This window comes from Oncorhynchus clarkii, chromosome 30, assembly GCF_045791955.1.
Source record: "Oncorhynchus clarkii lewisi isolate Uvic-CL-2024 chromosome 30, UVic_Ocla_1.0, whole genome shotgun sequence".
NCBI lineage: Eukaryota > Metazoa > Chordata > Actinopteri > Salmoniformes > Salmonidae > Oncorhynchus > Oncorhynchus clarkii.
In genome coordinates, this window is record NC_092176.1 from 38804332 (window position 1) to 38825444 (window position 21113).

General features: G+C 42.5%; 2 protein-coding genes across 3 annotated transcripts; one reads left to right on the forward strand and one right to left on the reverse strand.

Annotated features, from left to right (window-relative positions):
- Positions 1-2438: 2438 nt before the first annotated feature.
- LOC139389375 (RAD17 checkpoint clamp loader component) lies at positions 2439-12570 on the reverse strand. The gene is made up of 17 exons (XM_071136093.1): positions 12413-12570; positions 11959-12053; positions 11583-11849; positions 11409-11489; positions 10880-11060; positions 10410-10552; positions 10181-10233; positions 9950-10075; positions 9734-9803; positions 9341-9452; positions 8689-8889; positions 8288-8382; positions 8068-8214; positions 7230-7358; positions 6854-6974; positions 3822-3879; positions 2439-3697 (listed from the first exon to the last, which is right to left on the reverse strand). The coding sequence occupies exons 2-17, from the start codon at positions 12001-12003 to the stop codon at positions 3403-3405; spliced, it is 2124 nt and encodes a 707-aa protein (XP_070992194.1). The 5' UTR covers positions 12004-12053; positions 12413-12570; the 3' UTR covers positions 2439-3402.
- On the forward strand, positions 12568-19815 carry LOC139389376 (adenylate kinase 6). Of its 2 annotated transcripts, none has more exons than XM_071136095.1 (5): positions 12568-12849; positions 13252-13344; positions 17218-17276; positions 17433-17578; positions 18220-19815. In XM_071136095.1, the coding sequence occupies exons 1-5, from the start codon at positions 12813-12815 to the stop codon at positions 18407-18409; spliced, it is 525 nt and encodes a 174-aa protein (XP_070992196.1). In that variant the 5' UTR covers positions 12568-12812; the 3' UTR covers positions 18410-19815. The 2 variants fall into 2 exon arrangements, with proteins under 2 accessions (XP_070992196.1, XP_070992195.1); XM_071136094.1 differs by having other exon boundaries at positions 12613-12842; positions 13245-13344.
- Positions 19816-21113: the final 1298 nt, after the last annotated feature.

Consider the following 21113-nt stretch of genomic DNA (forward strand, 5'->3'; position numbering starts at 1 on the left):
AGTATCAAAAGTAAAAGTATAAATCGTTTCAAATTCCTTATATTAAGTTGTAATTTTTTTAAAACTCTGCACACATCAACAACTGACACCCACGAAGCATCGTTACCCATCGCTCCACAAAAGCCGCGGCCCTTGCAGAGCAAGGAGAACTACTACTTCTAGGACGTCACCGACTGAAACGCTATTTAGCGCGCACTACCGCTAACTGAGCTAGCCGTTTCACATCCGTTACACTTTCTCATGTGAGATAAATTCATCCTCTTGTGAATTGAAGGAAATTTATGAAACACAGAGAGATGAAAGATACATTATTTTCCTTTTTTCTCGGTCCATTTCTTTGGAAGCCTAGCTTCCCTTGACATCCATGAATACACACCTCTGTTAATGTGCAACATTGGGCTAACCTAATCAGGTAAAACTCCGGACTCAAGTTAAGTTGTAGGGTATGACATAGTAATAAATCAGCTGTAAAACGGTCTTATATGGTGTTGTGCCCAATTTGGGTTTAGAAAAGTGGGGGGACATAACCTGGCGGAGGGGTCCTGGGGGACCTCAGACATCATTTTATGGGGCATCTAAAGCTCATTTCCTGCATCTAAAGCTAATTTTTTACACAATCCAATATGACATCTCTAGTTAGAACAAAAATGTAAGCAAAAATGGCGACAGTCATCAAGCTAGGTAAAATATTATTATTACGCATGTTTACGTGATTAATGATAACTGGATCAAAGGTAATTTAACAATAAATATTGTCTTGCACCTTTAACCAATAGCCTGACCAATGAACAACTCTTAATAAAATGCAAAGACTTTTGATTGTCTTTATTAAGATCCTCTATTATCAAATTCCAGCCAGATCAACCAGCCAGCCAGATCAACCATCCAGCCAGATCAACCAGCCAGCCAGATCAACCATCCAGCCAGATCAACAAGCCAGTCAGATCAACCAGCCAGCCAGATCAACCATCCAGCCAGATCAACAAGCCAGCCAGATCCACCATCAAGCCAGATCAACCATGCAGCCAGATCAACAAGCCAGCCAGATCGACCAGCCAGCCAGATCAACCAGCCAGCCAGATCCACCATCAAGCCAGATCAACCAGCCAGCCAGATCAACCAGCCAACCTGAGCCGCCTGCATGCCGACCCCCACCAGCCTAGTCAATAACTCAACTCTATCCCGACTGTCACGACTTCCACCGAAGTCGTTTCCCCTCCTTGTTCGGACGGTGTTCGGCAGTCGGCGTCACCGGTCTTCTAGCCATCGTCGATCCACTTTTCATTTTCCATTTGTTTTGTCGTGTTTTCCTACACACCTGGTTTCCATTTCCCTCATAAAGTGTTGTGTATTTAACCCTATGTTCCCACCATGTCCTTGTGTGGAATTGTTTGTTTGTAAGTGCCTGTGCACTATGTTACTGGTGAATTGTTTGTTTGTAAGTGCTTGTGTACTATGTTACTGGTGAATTGTTTGTTTGTAAGTGCTTGTGTACTGTGTTACTGGTGAATTGTTTGTTTGTAAGTGCTTGTGTACTGTGTTACTGGTGAATTGTTTGTTTGTAAGTGCTTGTGTACTGTGTTACTGGTGAATTGTTTGTTTGTAAGTGTTTGTGCACTATGTTACTGGTGAATTGTTTGTTTGTAAGTGTTTGTGTACTATGTTACTGGTGAATTGTTTGTTTGTAAGTGCTTGTGTACTATGTTACCGGTGAATTGTTTGTTTGTAAGTGTTTGTGTACTATGTTACTGGTGAATTGTTTGTTTGTAAGTGCTTGTGCACTATGTTACTGGTGAATTGTTTGTTTGTCAGTGCTTGTGTACTGTGTTACTGGTGAATTGTTTGTTTGTAAGTGTTTGTGCACTGTTACTGGTGAATTGTTTGTTTGTAAGGGTTTGTGTACTATGTTACTGGTGAATTGTTTGTTTGTAAGTGCTTGTGTACTGTGTTACTGGTGAATTGTTTGTTTGTAAGTGCTTGTGTACTGTTACTGGTGCGCGTCTGGTTTTGTACCCATGTAGGTTATTTTTTTATTGCCGTTGGTTTTGAAAGTATTGATTACTCATTTGTCTCTGCCAGCAAATCGTGACCACCGCCCCCCCCCCCCTCCCAAGTGAGTTGCGCCCCTTGCATTTTAGGATGGGTAACTGAATAGTCCGAAAAATGTATCATGCGGCCAACACTGCACCATTAGGCAGAACCTGCTTTGATTTAAACAAAATAGAGGGAGGCCATATACACTGTAGTTTGTTAACACCATCTGCTCTCATTTTCTCACAAAACAGTCATTCAAAAATTATCTAAATGCCTATTTCCATGAGTCTGAGATCAAACGATCAAACCCACTGTTCCTAGGCCGTCAGTGTAAATACAAATTTATTCTTAACCGACTTGCCTAGTTAAATAAAGGTTAAATAAAGTAAAATAAGACCTATCTCACCATTAAACATGTATTGATATTTGTTTAAAATTACTGTTATTCACTGCTTAACTTGCTGTAGTTCTATAGGTATCTTAAAGAAACTGGTTATGCCAGACTTGGGGTTCTCTGATATGATGCCCATAAATGGAAGAGACCTGGATTACATTATTTCTGTACTCAAGAGGAAACATTACATTTTAACAAAATACTTTATTTCACTTTCTGTTTTACACTTCCGTTGAGTTAAGATGGAGGCCACATTTTTTTGTAATCTTTTCTTCAAGATTCAGTGGAAGCTAGAGAGAGGTGAACTTTAACCTTTCACTGCCAAGCACTCTTGGCATGGTCATTTACAAAAAGACAAGGATGAAGAAAAATCAAATTGAAAAGCCAGGCATGTATATTAAGCCTACCTACCACTGTACACATCTCCACATCTCCAAGTTCTCAGCAGTTCTAAAGCCAAACAAAATATATTCCAAGATAAGTGCTCTAAAAACACACACAAATAAATAAACACTAACAAACACACAAAGTCTGCAATAAAGCTAGCCACAACATCTGTCATGTGTGTTTTGTTAATACATGTTTCAAATAAATCAGTGTGTCAGGTCCAATTCCATTTCAATATAAGTCACTTGTTCAGATATGGAATCAGACAGGAATTGGGATGGAATTTGCCCCCCCCCCCGAACTCACTGAGGAAAAACACTAATGAATAATACCAGAAATTCATTGATATGAAAACTACAGTTATTACCATAAGATACAATAACAGATACAGTGACAGTCAGACATAAAATAACGAACGCAAACTTCTTCTGTTCTGTCCTGTAAGTGATCACAGTTTTTAAGTAAGGCAGGAGGGCGGGACAATGTTAGAAGTCCTCTTATTGGAACGTCGGCTCTGTCAATCACAAAGTCGGGAGGTGACTGTATCAGAAGTCTCTGTACTGTGATTGGAGTGTCAGCTCTGTCAATCAGAAATCACTGTCGTATTCCTCTATGACTACGTCCTCCTCCTCCAGAAGGGCTGAGGTGGCAGTGGGCTGAGGCTGGGAGGCAGGGAGGTCTCCACCTGGTCCCCCGGCCCCTGGGCCCTGGCTGCCTGGTAGAAGAGGCTCCAGGGAGGGATCCCCCTGGTCTCCTGTCTCCCCAGAGAGGGTGCCAGAGGTTTGGTCGACGGGTGAAGACACGAGCCCCCCGTCCTCCTCTTCCTCACTGTCCAACTCCAGCAGCCCTGGGTCTTTGTCTGTCAGAGCCTCCAGTTTCAACCTGAACCGATGCAGAGAGAGGAATACACATCTTTTTTTAAAAGAGGTCAGTGGCATAGAAAATATGGAAGACAACATCCCACTATGGCGCAAATATAGTAAAAGATCGCTTATAGGTGATGTACCTGCCAGGCAACTTTCTGCGGGAAAGACAACCCACATCCTGAATGAAGGCTATCTGAGCTGTATGGGAGAGACCAAGAAGGAGGGGGGGGGACGTGGAAGGAGAGGGAGTCAGACGTCTTAGTACTGGGCTGTAACAAAAACCTGCACACACAATACCTCTCCAGAACCGTAGGTGGAGAACCCCTCTACTGTTCTAACACAATACTCCAATTAGTTTAGCAAGCTAGACTAGCATAACATGCTACAGGTGGGTTATCTTAGTAGCATGCAAGCTAATCAAACCTGCCTGGTGGCTCGTTTCCTTAAAAGCAACCTTGATTAACACCATCAAATAGAAACTGAATTAAGAACAATGATATTCAGCAATAACTATTGTACATGTTACTGACATAGACAGTAGGGGTGTGCCAACCTGGCCGTACTTGTAAATTGACCGTTGATAGTTGGATGATACTCGTGATCGGAAAGTGTTTAAATATGCCTAAATAGATTGTTGTCAAAATACCCGTCTGCAAGTTTATAGACCAAATAGCCTGCAGATTATGAGCAGCGTGGAGGGGTGCATGTCTGTGTCTTCAATTTGCAGTGGCAGTTTGCGGTCACTAAATCATAATGCTCATTGGCAGTTCATATTTTGTCCCTAATTATTTGAACTTGCAACCTTCCGGTTACTAGTCCAACGCTATCAAACGTCCTCATCATTTGATTTATCATAGTACCAGGCTAACATGAGGCGGCGTCGATGTAAAATGATCAGACCATAAACATGCGAGGAGAAGTGATCGGGTGAAAGCGAGTTGACCATGCCTAAAAATTAACACCAGCCACCTGGCAAAAAATGTGGGTTGATTTTGGCATTGTCAGGTGTCTATTCCACCAGACACATTGGTTGGCGGGTGGTCAGGGCTCCACGGTGGGAGCATTTCACTGACATTTGTGAATTGAAATAGTCCAGTATGATCACATTCATAGTAAAATAAATGTTGCAGTGGCTGTTTTGTTTCAAAGCTGGAAATGTTTTATTGCACAAAGAACTACGAATCCTTTATCGTATCCGACCTCCAGCTGCAACACTGCCTGGCAGGGGGCTGTGCGCACGTGGGCAGGGGGCTGTGCGCACGTGAACAGCGGAATGAAATATACATTTTTAGAAGCGCTGCTAACAGGCATAAAAGTTGGTCTAATTCACTTGAAACGAAAGTCTACTGAAGTGAGACGTTGTCCTTGTGTTTCTTGGCTATTTACCTTGTTTTGTTCACAAGCTGTGTTGTTTTTCACAGTTTTGAGTTTTAACTGCTAGGGAAGAGAAGACAACGCTGCTACTTGTCAGACTCCAATCTCACAGGCACAAACACGTCTGAGTCGCGTTACCAAGGTAACCGTCAACCCTTTAAAAGGCAGGGGAACATTTTTGTCCCATCTGTGATATTTCGGTTGAGACTAAAGTCACCAATTTTTTTTATGAAACAATAGACCACATTACTTCTTACTATATTGAACGAAAAATATTAAAATATAAATCAGAAATGTTCCAAAAAGCTTATTTCTCTCAGATTTTGTGCACAAATTTGTTTACGTCCCTGTTAGTGAGCATTTCTCCTTTGCTGCTGGACCAAAAGGTTCCTTTTAGGCCCTGGAGTGGACCGAGAAATAAAGCTTGCTCTAACCAATCAGAGCAGCAGGATCAACATACAGCCCCGCCCTTCTCTTTAGACAGGCAAACTAGCCATTCACAACATGTACCACCTCACACTTGATTTAACTGGCACCTGAAAATATATTTTTTTATCACAGATGATTACAACAACAACAAAAAATACTCAGATTATAATCGTGTCAGGAAAATTGCCCATATCCAATTCAATTGTGGTTTTGTTGGACTACTCAACACACCCCTAGTAGTCAGACACTAGTAGCAATAGCAACACAGGTTCAAGAGCAACATGGCTTTCAGATGCAAATCAACCGCCTGCACTCTGCATTACTCATAAGTATAGTCAAAACAACGGACCCTGTCCTTCATTTGAATGTGATCTGCATGTGTTTAACCTCGTAAGGAGGAGGACAGAGCTCTTCTGTCTGCTGGTGTGGGCAGGCAAGAAGGACATTCTGTTCAGAACTTCCAGACGTCCTGAGACACCAGACCCTGTCTCAGGGACAGAGATCCTGTCCATCTCCACTCAGTTAGGTAAAGCTGCTTTAAAATGTCTCTTTGTTGTACCTTACTCTTGTAATAATCTCCAAGGCTCTCTAAAATGTTAGAAATTGTGTGCATCTAGAGCATGGGTTGGAAACAGGTGGCCCACAGGTACAAAACGGCCCGCAAGTGATATTTTATGCCCCTAAAAGTGCGTCGCCGGGAATGAATATAGATGTGTGTATTGATGTGTGTACTGATGTGTATAGATGTTAATATTGATGTGTATAGATGTGAATATAGATGTGTGTATTGATGTGTGTATTGATGTGTATATAGATGTGTGTATTGATGTGTGTATAGATGTGAATATAGATGTGTGTATAGATGTGTGTATAGATGTGTGTATAGATGTGTGTATAGATGTGTGTATAGATGTGTGTATAGATGTGTGTATAGATGTGTGTATTGATGTGTGTATAGATGTGTGTATTGATGTGTGTATAGATGTGTGTATAGATGTGTGTATTGATGTGAATATAGATGTGTGTATAGATGTGTGTATTGATGTGTGTATTGATGTGTGTATTGATGTGTGTATAGATGTGTGTATAGATGTGTGTATTGATGTGTGTATAGATGTGTGTATAGATGTGTGTATTGATGTGAATATAGATGTGTGTATAGATGTGTGTATTGATGTGTGTATTGATGTGTGTATTGATGTGAATATAGATGTTAATATTTTATAAATGTATGTATACAGGGCTCATGTGGAAACTATCAAATAAAAGGTTCAACAAAGATGAGGATGTTTCTGTTATGGTAATCTATTTCTATAATCTTTAATTGTAAGGTTGTAGGGCAATGCAGGGTCACGTGTGTGTGTCTAACCTGGATTCCTCAAGGGGTTGCTGAGCTGGGCGAGGTAAGGAAGTAGCTCTGTCTGGAGACTAACAGGTGTCAGGCAGAAACTGATGAAGAGGGACTGGGCGGCCTGGCAGTTCTCACGGTACTGAAACACACACACACACACACACACACACACACACACACACACACGAAAGTCCCCTCATGTTACTGGTATCAACCCCAATGTGTGTGTGAGTGTTTCCATCATAACCCTCTGATCTTTCACCTTATCTTGATCAGTAGCAAGTTGGGTTTGTGCAGGAGCCTGAATATGTTGGTGTGAGTGACTGTGTAAGCGCACGTGCGCGTGCGTGTGTGTACATTAGTGTTTGTGTGCGCTTGTGCATGTTAAAGTTACCTTCTTGTTGACCAATAGCCAGTTGGGTTTGTGCAGGGGTCTGAAGCCGCCAGCCACGTGACCAGAGTTGGAGTGTAGAAGACCTCTGGTGGCGACAGAAGAGCCGTACTCCCCCATGGTGCTACGGGACTACACACACAATGACACTGCCTGCTAGCCGGGAAACGGTTTGCAACAGTAACTCAATAAGCCTATGCATTGCTTGTGATATGATACCAATGGGGCATCATATGAAAAACTTGACTTGACTACAGTGTCCCAAATCCAAGTAGTCAATGTTAGATTTAAATATTTTCCTAGCCTCACGGTCCTGACATTTTGACATCCGAGTGCTCGATGTTGTCATGTACATTTGGACAATGGTGTTTTTTCTATTCTAGAACTATAAAAGATCAGCGTAATGTTGATGAGACCGGTGTTAATGTTCTATAGTGCCTGCTACATGTAGTCACTCATTATTAGTCTATGTGCATTATGCATGGTTCTGGTAAAACTGTGTTTTTTTATAAAAAGGCCATTTTCAGAGACTTGAAAGCCAGATCAGTGATTAATTGCAACAAAAAAAAAGCTGGTTAAACTATTTTGATCAAATAATTACATTATTAGTGGGTCTTATGATTGTGGAAGGCTTATATTTAGCCTAGATATAATATCACAAGCCCTGAATTCATTAGATTATTACTGACGGTTTGAAATGCAGTTTATTTGACCTATAATATTTTACAACAAAGCAAATTTAGAGAAAATGTTATGAAACAAAAAATGTAGATATATATATCGTGAAAATCGGCCATGTTTGATTTTTAGGCCAATAATGCCCGGTCCTAGTGCTACTCACGCTCCACTCGGCAGTGAGGAAGTCAGCATCAGACAGGTACTCTGAAGCCCGGGCCACATCCTCCACATCAGAGAAGAACTCCAGGTAATTCTGCTGCAGGTACAGGCTGAAGAACTCTCCTGACATGTGGGAGCGTTCTACTACAGCCTGATAGGGGAGAGGGAGGTGGGGGTTATATGATGACACGTTAGGTCTGTCTACGTGTTGGTCTGTGTTGTACCTCTGGGTCCACCAGTAACCTGTCTCTGTGGTGCTCTGAGAGATGTGCAGGCAGACTGGGTCCCTGGGAACCTTCTGAAGCCTCAGGGCTCTCCCCTGTCAAATCATAAACACACCAGCCAATCAAAATCCATCCACTTCAACAGAGCCCCTCCTCCCAGCAATGTAACGTTGTGGAACATCACTGTTATAATTGTGACGAACAGAGCTGTTCCGATTCCTTATTTTACATGTCAGAGACACACGTTTGTTCTCTATAATACATATCTATCTGAATGTTTCCCAATGTTGTATCCCTGCTGAATCTAAACGCTAAGAAAAGGCTTCCTCTCCATCTCTCTATTCCATTCACACCGACAGGCTTTTACCATGTACTGCCCGTTTCCCCCTGACATCACTCACTCTTGCAGTAGAGGATCTTGCCGAGTGCTCTGAAGAGAAAGAGGGAGGAGTCTTTCCCCCCTATTGCCAGCTCCTTGTCCCGCCCCTCTGAGTCTTTGGCCTTCCTCTTCCCACGCGTTGCCTTGACAACGGCTCTCCCCGACGAGGTCGCTGTGGCCTTTCCCCTTTCCACCGCCGAGAACCCCTTCTTCATAGGCTGGTCTGGAACATTATAACCGTGGAGAACAGCTTTCACAAGGTGGTTCACTGACTTTAATATATGAATCACTTCAGCAGTTCATCAGTAGACTACTGGTCTGTAAGCTTTCAGTCAGCAGTTCTTCATCAGTAGACTACTGGTCGGTCATAGTCTATTACCTTTCAGTCACAAATTCAGTCTGGGTCCTGGCTAAAGAGCCCGGTTTCTCTGACAGATTACGCCTAGTCCTATACTTTAAAAAAGGCTCTTTAAAATGGAGAATTTCCATTGAATATGTGTCTTAGCCCAGGACCAGGCCATATGTGTCTAGGAAAGCAAAAACCCAAAAGCTCTAGGTGTGTCACAATGCTAAACGGTTCAGAAGCCATTGATTTTAGACCAGCAGGATTAGGAGCAGCAGGTGACTGACCACTGAACTGTTGTGTGGCATTTATGGGTGTGTGGTGCCCTCACCTGTGAGACAGGAGAACTGCAGGCTGTTGATGGCACTGCGGATGTCCCCGGAGGATCCTGAACACAGCAGTTCCAAAGCAGCCTTGTCAGGAACACACATCTTTCCTCCACTCTGTGGACACACACACACATCCAGAAAAGAACAGCACATACACACTCATGTACATTATTATTATTATTATTTATTACATTTAACCAAGTTAAGAACAAATTCTTATTTACAATAACAGCCTACTGGGGAACAGTGGGTTAACTGCCATGTTCAGGGGCAGAACGACAGATTTTTACCTTGTCAGCTCGGGGATTCAATCCAGCAACCTTTTGGTTACTGGCACAACACTCTAACCACTAGGTTACATACACTCCCATGCATATAAAGACATGTTGTTTCACCTTTACTGACTGTACAGACACAATCCGGCTCAGAACCTTCATCATACTGGTGGGAGCCACAGGGTTAAAACTGGAAACAGAAGAAGAGGGCCACTGGGTTAGAGAAAGATAACCTGTCAATCTACCTGATGTTGCTCATGTTCACTTCCTCCTGTACATGTTTAGGGAACAGTGGGCGGTGTGTTGGGTTAGTGTACAGAGTTTACTATAAAGTACCTTATGTTGCAAACCCCCAGCTCTTCCTGTATGTGTTTAGGAAACAGCAGTCTGGAGCTGCTGTCTCCACTCAGACTGTCAGACACGATGAACAGCAGGGGACGCCGGCACGTCTTCACAAACCGCCTGACAGAGGAGGAACATGTACGTACACAAATTAATACAGAACAAAACCTCAGTAGTAATATCTTCTGCAGTCACAGCGAGTCGCTCAAAACACGGGGAGCTCACCTCAGAATATCATGCAGGGACCCAGGCTGCCTGTAGAACTGGTTAGGAAAGTCCTGAGAGCGTGTGAGAGAGAAACAAACGGAGAAATTAACACCAGATACACAAATGATTAACTCAACGTCAAGAAAGAAACGTCAAAAATACGTAAAGCTTTTCTTACTACTGTAAACGTTTAAGTGCTGTGTTGTCATGGCAAAGATACTGTCTGTAAGTAGGTAGTGTACTGTACCTCCACCAGTATGAGCTTCCTGTCTGAGTCAGAGGCCCCTCCCTCTCCGCTCATCTGCAGGCGGTTGTACTTGTTGGCCCTGAGAAGGAACTCCTGGAACAGGCCTGTTTGAGAGCTGCCATAGAAACCATTGAACCTCGAGTCTGGGGGAGGAACAAAGAAGACGGTAAAGTTCATGTGATTATGTGTTGGATGTACGCTGGCAATCCAGCGTCTACGTCTTGAACATACAGTACAATAAAACGAATGATCAACAAAAAAAAAAACGGGAAAACACAAAATAGAGGTACAAGCCTGTTTGGTCCAGACAGACCTCGGGCCTGTTTAGGAGGGTGCAACGTTACAAAAAATGTACTAAACAGATAGGATGGTTTGTTATGTAGAATAAGGAATCATGTCAGCCCCACACAGTTCTATCTGCAACGTTCAGAAAGTTTTACACCACTGAATACACACCAGGTTTTTCTCACCTGGGTCGAAGATCTGTCTGTAAGTGTCAGGGTCTGAGCGGTCTGCGCTGGGTCGGTACTCTGAGAGGCTGGATGGGTTGCTCCACTCCTGCACCCTGTAGCCCAGTTCCTGGGCCAGAACCTGCACTGTAGCTGACTTCCCACACCCCGACGGACCGGTCAGCAGCAGGACAGCGCCACCCTGTGGACACGAGGGCACAGTTTGAGTACTGAGAGCTTTCTGAAAACTTGTGTTTAGATTAGATATCATAGAAATGGGAAATGTTTGGGGCGGGGCGGTGCAATGAAATGTGCTCGTGCACAATATATATATATATATATATATATTTATTCATATTTTTCATGGGGTGCTGTTGGTATAAATGAGCAGTAATGTTTTAGCTTTGATTTGGTGTATTATTCTCAATTGAAAACACAACAATTCAGAATTTGAAGTGATAAAAGTGTCTCTAAAACTGTGATGAATGCATAGTGACATAAACAGTGATCTATAGCCATCTTTTGAGCTTTAAAAAAATCAGAGCCAAACCTTTGCAGTCTTGGGGTCCACATGTACTCTCATCCAATCCTCCACCTCTTCAATCTTCTTTTTGTGGACGGCCAGTTCAGCCTACACAAGGCCAAATAGAGATTAGTGTGTGATGAATAAACCACTTCACTTCAGTGGGGTCTGGTGGTCTAGTCTTTCCCCCGTGATGGTTACCTGAGAGTGGAGTTTGTGTATGTCCACCCAGGGCTCATCCTGGTCGCCCTGTGCAGGCTCTGTGGAGGTAGAGGTCTGGAGCTTGGAGGCGTTGGGGTCTGCCCTCCTCTTACAGAGGCGTTTGCTGCTGTTGAGGTCGGTGCTGGACGGCCGGGCCTTGCCAACCCAGGTACCTCCAGAGAGGGCTACGCCTCCAATGCCTGAGGAGAGGGAGAGGTTGGCATTGCCGAGGTGTTCACCGAATGATGGCTCCACCCAACGATCCAGCTGGGGGGAGAGAGATGTTAGTGAAGTGACAGTGACTCCTTAACGTGCTAGCGATCTACTTTGACCTCGCTCACAGACCTGCACCCACACTAGCACACCATGAACTCACTTTATTTGAAGCTACTTTTCCTCTCAGAGAAAGTTTTGACATCATAAGATGTGGTACTTCACATTGACAAAAGGCGCCAGCTGGTCAATGCAAGGCTGAGGAAGATGGAATAGAAAACAATAATTAACTTATATCATAACGAATGCAGAAAACAGACTAGCTTAGCTAGCTAACGTAGCTACCTAGCGCTAATTCTACTCACGTTTGCTAGCGATTGAGTGTGCTATTGAGTAATATCCATCTACGTGGCATAACTAAGTAGGAATAAGGTCGATTATGTCACTAGAGCTGCAATAGTAGCGAACACATCCAACGTTTCGTCTAGCTAACTCAAGTTGGCAAACAAGTTAACAAAGTAACGTTAAGCTAAAGCTGCTAGTTAGTTAGCTACCGACGCAGACTTCACTTCTCACGCAACAAACCAAGCTAGATAAATGAAACAAAGTACGCATACCATTCTTGGCCATCCTCTGAAGTAATTCCAAACTTTGAAAGTCACATGTATTATAACTTAAATTTGTAACAGAAACGCAAATGCATAACAAACGTCGAATCAAAACACCACAGAGCAAGGAGCGTTTTCCCTTTAAAATCAAGGTCCTTCTTGACAACTCGGCGCGGAATACTGACGTCACATCACGCACACGGGGTCGCGTGTTCTCCAAATACACGATTCACGAAGCTTTGTTGTATTTTACTCATAAGTAACTTTGATTGAGTGGGTTACTGATTGTTACAAGTGGTCTGGTTTTGATAAGAAAAGTAACAAACAAAATAGGACAACTTTCCGAGTTCTACGGTACCTTTGTAATTGGTCACGTGTAGAGCACGCAAGGCAAGAAAAAAAAACAGCGATGAAAATCATGAAGCGACCAAATATTCTACTGACAGGTAATGTTAAACAAGTCTCCATTCAACGAGTTAACTATCTATTTAACTACCACCGTCTACCCGCCTCTATAACGATATTTAATTTGTAAGTGTATAGACCGTTCAGGGCGATTATGTGCTTGTGGCTAGCCTATGATGCACCACAAATAAGCTCGAAAGATGCTGCGTGGTCGAAATTCCTGGCGTTAGCTAGCTACTAGTAGGTACTGTACCTAACAACCCCATTCGTAACTTCAGCATCATTCACTTGCAAATGGTTTGCATAGATACCACATGTAGAAATAGAAAAGTATGATGTTTGGGACGTGGTTGCAGATGTACAACGGCGAAGTAGGCTAAATTTGAGGTAGCTACCCACCTAGTTAGCACGTTGTTTATGATGATTATGCCGTCACCTGACAGGTACCCCTGGCGTAGGGAAGACCACCCTGGGGAAAGAGCTTGCCCAGAGGACAGGACTAACCTATGTCAATGTAGGCGACCTGGCACAAGAAGGTAAGAAGACACACTAGGGGACTGACTATTCATTAGTCTGATCCCGCTGCAAAACGTTGTGCAATGGAAACCGTTAATTCCAAACGGAAAATGTTTTGCAGTGAAAACGAGTTTCTATTAGTCAATTAGGACCGTTCTTTGCATTTGGATCATAAAGGGTTTCTGTTGCGGGAGAAAAAAAAAACTTTTCCAAACGTATTCTGACTAATGAATAGACCACAGATGACCAAATGCATAAGGGTACAGCTTCAGAAAGTATTCACACACCTCGTCTGTTTCCACATTTTGTTGTTACAGACTGAATTTAAAATGGATGAAATTGAGAGAAAAACATTGTCACTGGCCTACACACAACACCACATAATGTCAGTGGAATTATGTTATTTGACATTTTTCCTAATTGATGAAAAGTTTACATTTCTTGAGTCAATAAATATTCAGATATTTGTTATGGCAAGCCTCAATAAGTTCAGGAGGAAAAATGTGCTTAACACGTCACGTAATAAGTTGCATGGATGCACTCTGTGTGCAATAAGTGTTTAACATGATTGTTTAAATAACTCTCTGTACCCCACACATACAATTATCTGTAAGGTCCCTCAGTCGAGCAGTGGATTTAAATCACAGATTCAACCACAATGACCAGGGAGGTTTCCAATGCCACGCAAAGAAGGGCACCTATTGGTAGATGGGTAAAAAAAATTAATAAGCAGACATTGAAATATCCCTTTGAGCATGGTGAAATTATTAAAGATACAGGCGTCCTTCTTAACTCAGTTGCCGGAGAGGAAGGGAACTGCTCAGGGATTTCACCATGAGGCCAATGGTGACTTTAAAACCGTTACAGAGTTTAATGGCTGTGATAAAAAACTGAGAATGGATCAACAACATTGTAGTTACTCCATAATAATAACCTCATTGACAGAGTGAAAAGAAGGAAGCCTGTACAGAATAAAAATATCCTGTTTGCAACAAGGCACTAAAGCTTTGTGGCAAAGCAATTCACTTTTTGTCCTGAGTACAGTGATATGTTTATGCAAATGCAACACATTACTGAATACCACACAAAAAAAAGCATTTATTTATTTATTTTTTATTTCAACTTTATTTAACGAGGTAGGCCAGTTGAGAACAACTTCTCATTTACAACGGCAACCTGGCCAAGATAAAGCAAAGCGACAAAAACAACACCGAGTTACACAAACAAACGTTCAGTCAATAACACAATAGAAAAATCTATGTATAGTGTGTGCAACTGTAGAAGAGGCAATAAATGGGCCCTAGAGGTGAAAATAATTACAATTTAGCATTAACACTGGAGTGATAGATGTGCAGATGATGATGTGAAAGTAGAGATACTGGGGTGTAAAAGAGGATAAGTAACAATATGGGGATAAGATAGTTGGGTGTGCTATTTACAGATTGGCTGTGTACAGGTACAGTGATCGATAAGCTGCTCTGACAGCTGATGCTTAAAGTTTGAGAGGGAGATATAAGACTCCAGCTTCAGTGATTTTTGCAATTCATTCCAGTCATTGGCAGCAGAGAACTGGAAGGAAAGGTGGCCAAAGTAAGTGTTGGCTTTGGGGATGACCAGTGAAATATACCTGCTGGAGCGTGTGCTATGGGTGGGTGTTGCTATGGTGACCAGTGAGCTGAGATACGGCGGGGCTTTACCTAGCATAAACGTATAGATGAGCATAGTGGTGGCAGCGTCATGTTATGGATATGCTTCTAATCGGACTGGGGAGTTTTTCAAGCTAAAAAAGAAACCGAATGAAGCTAAGCACAGACAAAATCCGGGAGGAAAACTTGTTACGTCAGCTTTCCACCAGACACGGGGAGATTAATTCACCTTTCAGCAGGACAATAACCTAAAACACAAGGCCACATCTACACTGGAGTTGCTTAACAAGACAGTGAATGTTCCTGAGTGGCCGAGTAAGTCAAAACTGTAACATTACCAGTTGAATGTTTGGATACCCACTCATTCCAGGGTTTTTCTTTATTTGTAATATTTTCTGCATTGTAGAATAATAGTGAAGACATTAAAACTATGAAATACCACGTATGGAATCATGTAGTAACCAAAAAAAGTGTTAAACAAAACTAAATATAATTTGCTATTTAAGATTCTTCAAAGTAGCCACCCTTTGCATTGATGACAGCTTTGCACACTCTTGGCATTCTCTCAACCAGCTTTGAGGTAGTCACCTGGAATGCATTTCAATTAACAAGTGTGCCTTGTTCAAAGTTAATTTGTTAGTTAGTTCATCTGTGGAATGTATTATCTTAATGCGTTTGAGCCAATCAGTTGTGTTGTGACAAGGTAGGGGTGGTATACAGAAGATAGCCCTATTTGGTAAAAGTCCAAGTCCATATTTTGGCAAGAACAGCTCAAATAAGCAAAGAGAAATGACAGCCCATCATTACTTTAAGACATGAAGGTCAGTCAATCTGAAAGATTCTTCAAGTGCAGTCGCCAAAACCATTAAGCGCTATGATGAAACTGGCTCTCATGAGGACCGCCACAGGAAAGGAAGACCCAGAGTTACCTCTGCTGCAGAGGATAAGGTCATTAGAGTTAACTGCACCTCAGATTGCAGCCCAAATAAATGCTTCAGAGTTCAAGTAACAGACACATCTCAACATCAACTGTTCAGAGGAGACTGCGTGAATCAGGCATTCATGGTCGAATTGCTGCAAAGAAACCACCACTAAAGGACACTGATAAGAAAAAGACACTTGCTTGGGCCAAGTAACACAAGCAATGGACATTAGACTGGTGGAAATCTGTCCTTTGGTCTGGTAAGTTTTTGGTTCCAACTGCTGTGTCTTTGCGAGATGCAGAGTCTGTGATTTATTTAGAATTCAAAGCACACTTAAATCGCATGGCTACCGCAGCATTCTGCAGCGATACGCCATCCTATCTGGTTTGTGCTTGGTGGGACTAACATTTGTTTTTCAACAGTACAATGACCCAAAACACACCTCCAGGCTGTGTAAGGGCAATTTGACTGAGAAGGAGAGTGATGGAGGGCTGCATCAGATGACTTGGCCTTCACAATCGTACAACCTCAACCCAATTGAGATGGTTTGGGATGAGTTGGACCGCAGAGTGAAGGAAAAGGAGACAAGTGCTCAGCATATGTGGGAACTCCTACAAGACTGTTGGAAAAGCATTCCTCATGAAGCTGGATGAGAGAATGCCAAGAGTGTACAAAGCTGTCATCAAGGCAAAGGGTTTCTACTTTGAAGAATATAAAATAAATTTTAATTTAACACTTTTTTTGGTTACATGATTCCATGTGTGTTATTTCATAGTTTTGATGTTTTCACTATTATTCTACAGTGTAAAAAAAATAAAACTTGAGTAGGTGTGTCCAAACTTTTGACTGGTACTGTAAATCTACTTGAAGGTCTATGGCAAGACCTGAAAATGGTTGTCTAGCAATGATCAGCAACTAATTTGACAGCGCTTGAATAATTGAGCTAATAATCATGGACAAATGTTGCACAATCCAGGTGTGAAAAGCTCTTAGAGACTAAAGGTTTGACTTGGGTGTGAGGACTTATGTAAAGTAGATATTTCCTATATTTCTCTTCAATACATTTGCTAAAATTTCTAAAAACATGTTTTTACTTTTTAGTGAGGAAAACCCCCCCAGATTTAATCAATTTTGAATTCAGGCTGTAATACAAATGTGTAATATGTCAAGGGTATGAATACTTTCTGAAACCACTCTGTATCTACCATAACACTACCCCATCACGACTCATTGTGTTGTCACATGACGGGAGTGTAAATAGGCCTATCTAATTAGAAGTTTTGGAGAGCATGCTGATGACGTTGTTTGTCTCGGTCTCTTCTAGGGCAGCTGTTTGATGGATTTGATGAAGAGTACCAGTGCCCCGTGTTAGATGAGGACCGGGTGAGTCTTATCTCATCTAAAACAGTCTATTCACATCTCATGACAAAAAGCCTGTGTATTTTTAGGTGCTGCAGTTACCCTGCCACAGGACTTGTGTGTTTTTGTTTCCCCTCGTGTTTTTTTTTAAAGGCTGACTGTTTCACTACCTTGTTCCAGGTGGTGGATGAGCTGGAGGATAAGATGGGCGACGGAGGGGTGATAGTGGACTACCACGGCTGTGACTTCTTCCCAGAGCGTTGGTTCCAGATTGTTTTCGTGCTCCGCACAGACAACACCAACCTCTACAGCCGGCTGGAGGGCAGGTGGGGTTTCCTCCTGGCAAATTGAAAAAAATGTTTTGACAGTGTATTTGCTAGACGTCGCGAACACGGACTACATTATCACTGCCGTGCTGTTTTCCGGGCTACAGGCACTATGACCCTGTGTTCTCTTCTTCTTTCGTACTGTCGTGCCAACCTAAATCTTTTTACGCTGGCTCAGTGGTTTTATTTGCTCATTGTGCTTTCAACACGGTTCCAGCTACTATGGTTGGCGTATTAACAGGCCAGTGGCTCACAACCCAGTATGACTCGGGCTCAGTTGTCTAAAAAGGGTCTCTCTCTCTCTCCTACCACTGGCTGACATGCTCCTCCCTTTCCTTCTCCTTCATGGGGGTGGGGGGGGGCTACATAGGGAAGTGTTTTGTACAATCTCTTATTTCTCGCTGTGTACCCCCTATAGAAGGGGAGAGAGAGAGAGAGAGAGAGAGAGAGAGAGAGAGAGAGAGAGAGAGAGAGAGAGAGAGAGAGAGAGAGAGAGAGAGAGAGAGAGAGAGAGAGAGAGAGAGAGAGAGAGAGAGAGAGAGAGAGAGAGAGAGAGAGAGAGAGAGAGAGAGAGAGAGAGAGAGAGAAAGACCCTATAGGGGATTCACATGATGTGTATTTTTCTCTCTCTCTCTCCACAGGGGCTACACAGGGAAGAAATTGCAGGACAATGTCCAGTGTGAGATCTTCCAGACCATCTACGAGGAGGCCATGGAGGCCTACAAGGAGGAGATTGTCCACCAGTTGCCCAGCAACGAGCCTGAGGACCTGGAGCGCAACCTGGAGCAGGTAGTCCAGTGGATCGAGCAGTGGGTGAAGGACAACAACTAGCATGGACACAAACCCTAGAAACCAAAACAGTGGATAGAGCAGTGGGTGAAGGACAACAACTAGCATGGACACAAACCCTAGAAACCAAAACAGTGCATGGCTGGAGTCTTCTTCATACTAGAAAAAAAACATACCAATGGACTCTTTGTTTGTTGAAAAAAAAAAACACACAAAAAAAAAAAAAAATCTATATGCCTTTAACTTATAGCAATCACACACATACTAGGATAGTACTGAGGCTTTAAGTCCTGGTCCTGGTTTTGGTTCGAGCACAACATTTATCACACCTGATTCTGAATTGATCAACCAATCATTGAGTTGTTGAAATGGGTGTGATAGTCTTGGACTGGAACAAAAATATGCCCCAGGTCTGAAAACGAAATTCATCTAGCATAGTTGACAACATTGATGACATAAAATTGGTAAACAATACACTCTCTATTGTAGACATGTTTACAGTCTAAGACATGGACAAGCGTGGTTACCTCACTGAGTAGAGGCCCAGTGGAATGATAATAAATATCTAGGTCTCAAATGGTAGCCTGTTCGCTATATAGTGCACTAATTTTGATCAGGGCCTAGGACACTGGTCGACGGTAGTGCACTATATGTGGTAGCTGGTGTCAGTTGAGATGCACCCGTTGCCTGTGTTTATTCCCTGCTTGGACTGTATGGTTAACCACACCTTCATTTAGGATGAAAGCTAGGGCAGTAAGCATGTTTGGATACTGACTTGTGTTGCAAGAGCTGTTCATGGACAAGCTAGATGTCATGAAACACCATGTCATCACAAGATTTGGGCAGTATTCAAGCCCAAATGCATGCGTCACTATATCTCTACTCTCCTAAGGGAAATGTTTTGTCATTTTAGAGTCTTAAGGATGGGCAAAATTGAATGTGTATTAGTTAGTTAGATGCATGCTGCATTTTCTTGTGGCATAGATTGATTTAAAACCGATTTACAATTTATTTTGCATTTATTGCATTGCAATGGTTTATCTACATAACAAAAAAACATGCCTTTTGGTTAAATGTGTTTTTTGTTTTACATTTATTTTTTATTTTTGAATTGTATTATCTTTTAAATTCATCATTTCTTGTGGACATTGGTAGCCATAAACCTAGTCATGTCATTCAGATTTCAACAACACCGGCCATAATGCAGGAATTGTGTTTTTGCCAGAAGTAAATTTTTTTATTTTGTTTTTCATTTTAGGTTTCATATTTTCATATTTTATTTAAGAAAAGATGCATGAAACGTTTCATTTTGTCCTCATACCGCTAGTATTTCCATGAAATACTCACAGGTTTTATCAGTAGACAGTGGTCGTTTTTGTATGGCTAAAGCTTTATACTGTACAAGGAAGGAATGATGGTGGAACAACATAATAAAGAATACAAATGCATTTACGATGAACTGGTGATTTTATTGGATCTGTAGCTAAAGGCCAGGGGTGTCTATATAGGCCAGGGGTGTCTATATAGGCCAGGGGTGTCTATATAGGCCAGGGGTGTCTATATAGGCCAGGGGTGTCTATATAGGCCAGGGGTGTCTATATAGGCCAGGGGTGTCTATATAGGCCAGGGGTGTCTATAAAGGCCAGGGGTGTCTATATAGGCCAGGGGTGTCTATATAGGCCAGGGGTGTCTATATAGGCCAGGGGTGTCTATATAGGCCAGGGGTGTCTATAAAGGCCAGGGGTGTCTATATAGGCCAGGGGTGTCTATAAAGGCCAGGGGTGTCTATAAAGGCCAGGGGTGTCTAAAGGCCAGGGGTGTCTATAAAGGCCAGGGGTGTCTATAAAGGGTGTCTATAAAGGCCAGGGGTGTCTATATAGGCCAGGGGTGTCTATAAAGGCCAGGGGTGTCTATAAAGGCCAGGGGTATCGAACTCATTTTGCCCTGGAAGCTGCAGTCGGTCTCGGACGAGGTCCGGATTGGTTATATTTCCTCCCCATCAAAACGTTTTGGTTCCCTGACTGTCTGTGATTATTAGCGAGCTGATGAATGTTGGTCCATTTATAATTTCTACCCAGGGATAATCTCAATTGCATACTCCTCACCACCTCTTCTCGACTCCTCAAAATCCATTGGAGGAGAAGGTCAGAGGGATCCCCTGGCATATGTTTCACACCCCTGCTACAGGCTATAAACTAAACTGAGCTTTTATTTCTCTTGATGTGCTGCATCTAACTGAAATAGCCAGCTGGAGGAGCAAGTCTAGTCTGCAAAAAAAACGAGTAAAATGCAAATTAGAGTAACGGCAGAAAAAGTAGCAATTAGTAGTCAAAAGGGCCAAGTGGGGTTTCAGATCATATCACTGGTTTCGATCCCCGTTTTAAGAGCGTGCCAGTTACACCCACCGCACCAGGGGTGCGTTCGGTTCGATTGAACATCTGCTACGTTGCGTAAGGGCTTTGTATTGAACGGCACATTTCCCCAAACCGCAACCAAACCCCTCCCCGTTTTTTAACTAATCACTTAGAAACGAGTCGTTTCCGTTTAATTGAACGTTGCATTACGTTTTTTCAGCCCAGTTAAGTCTGAGTTGTATGCATTTTGTCTTGCAACAGGTCGTTTATCGTTTAAGAAGCAAACGAAACGGTGAGCGACCTACCTAAATGTGTCCAATAGAAACTCGTTTTCGTTTGCAAAATGTTTTCCGTTTGGAGTAGGCCTTAAACAGTTTCGCAACAGACGAACG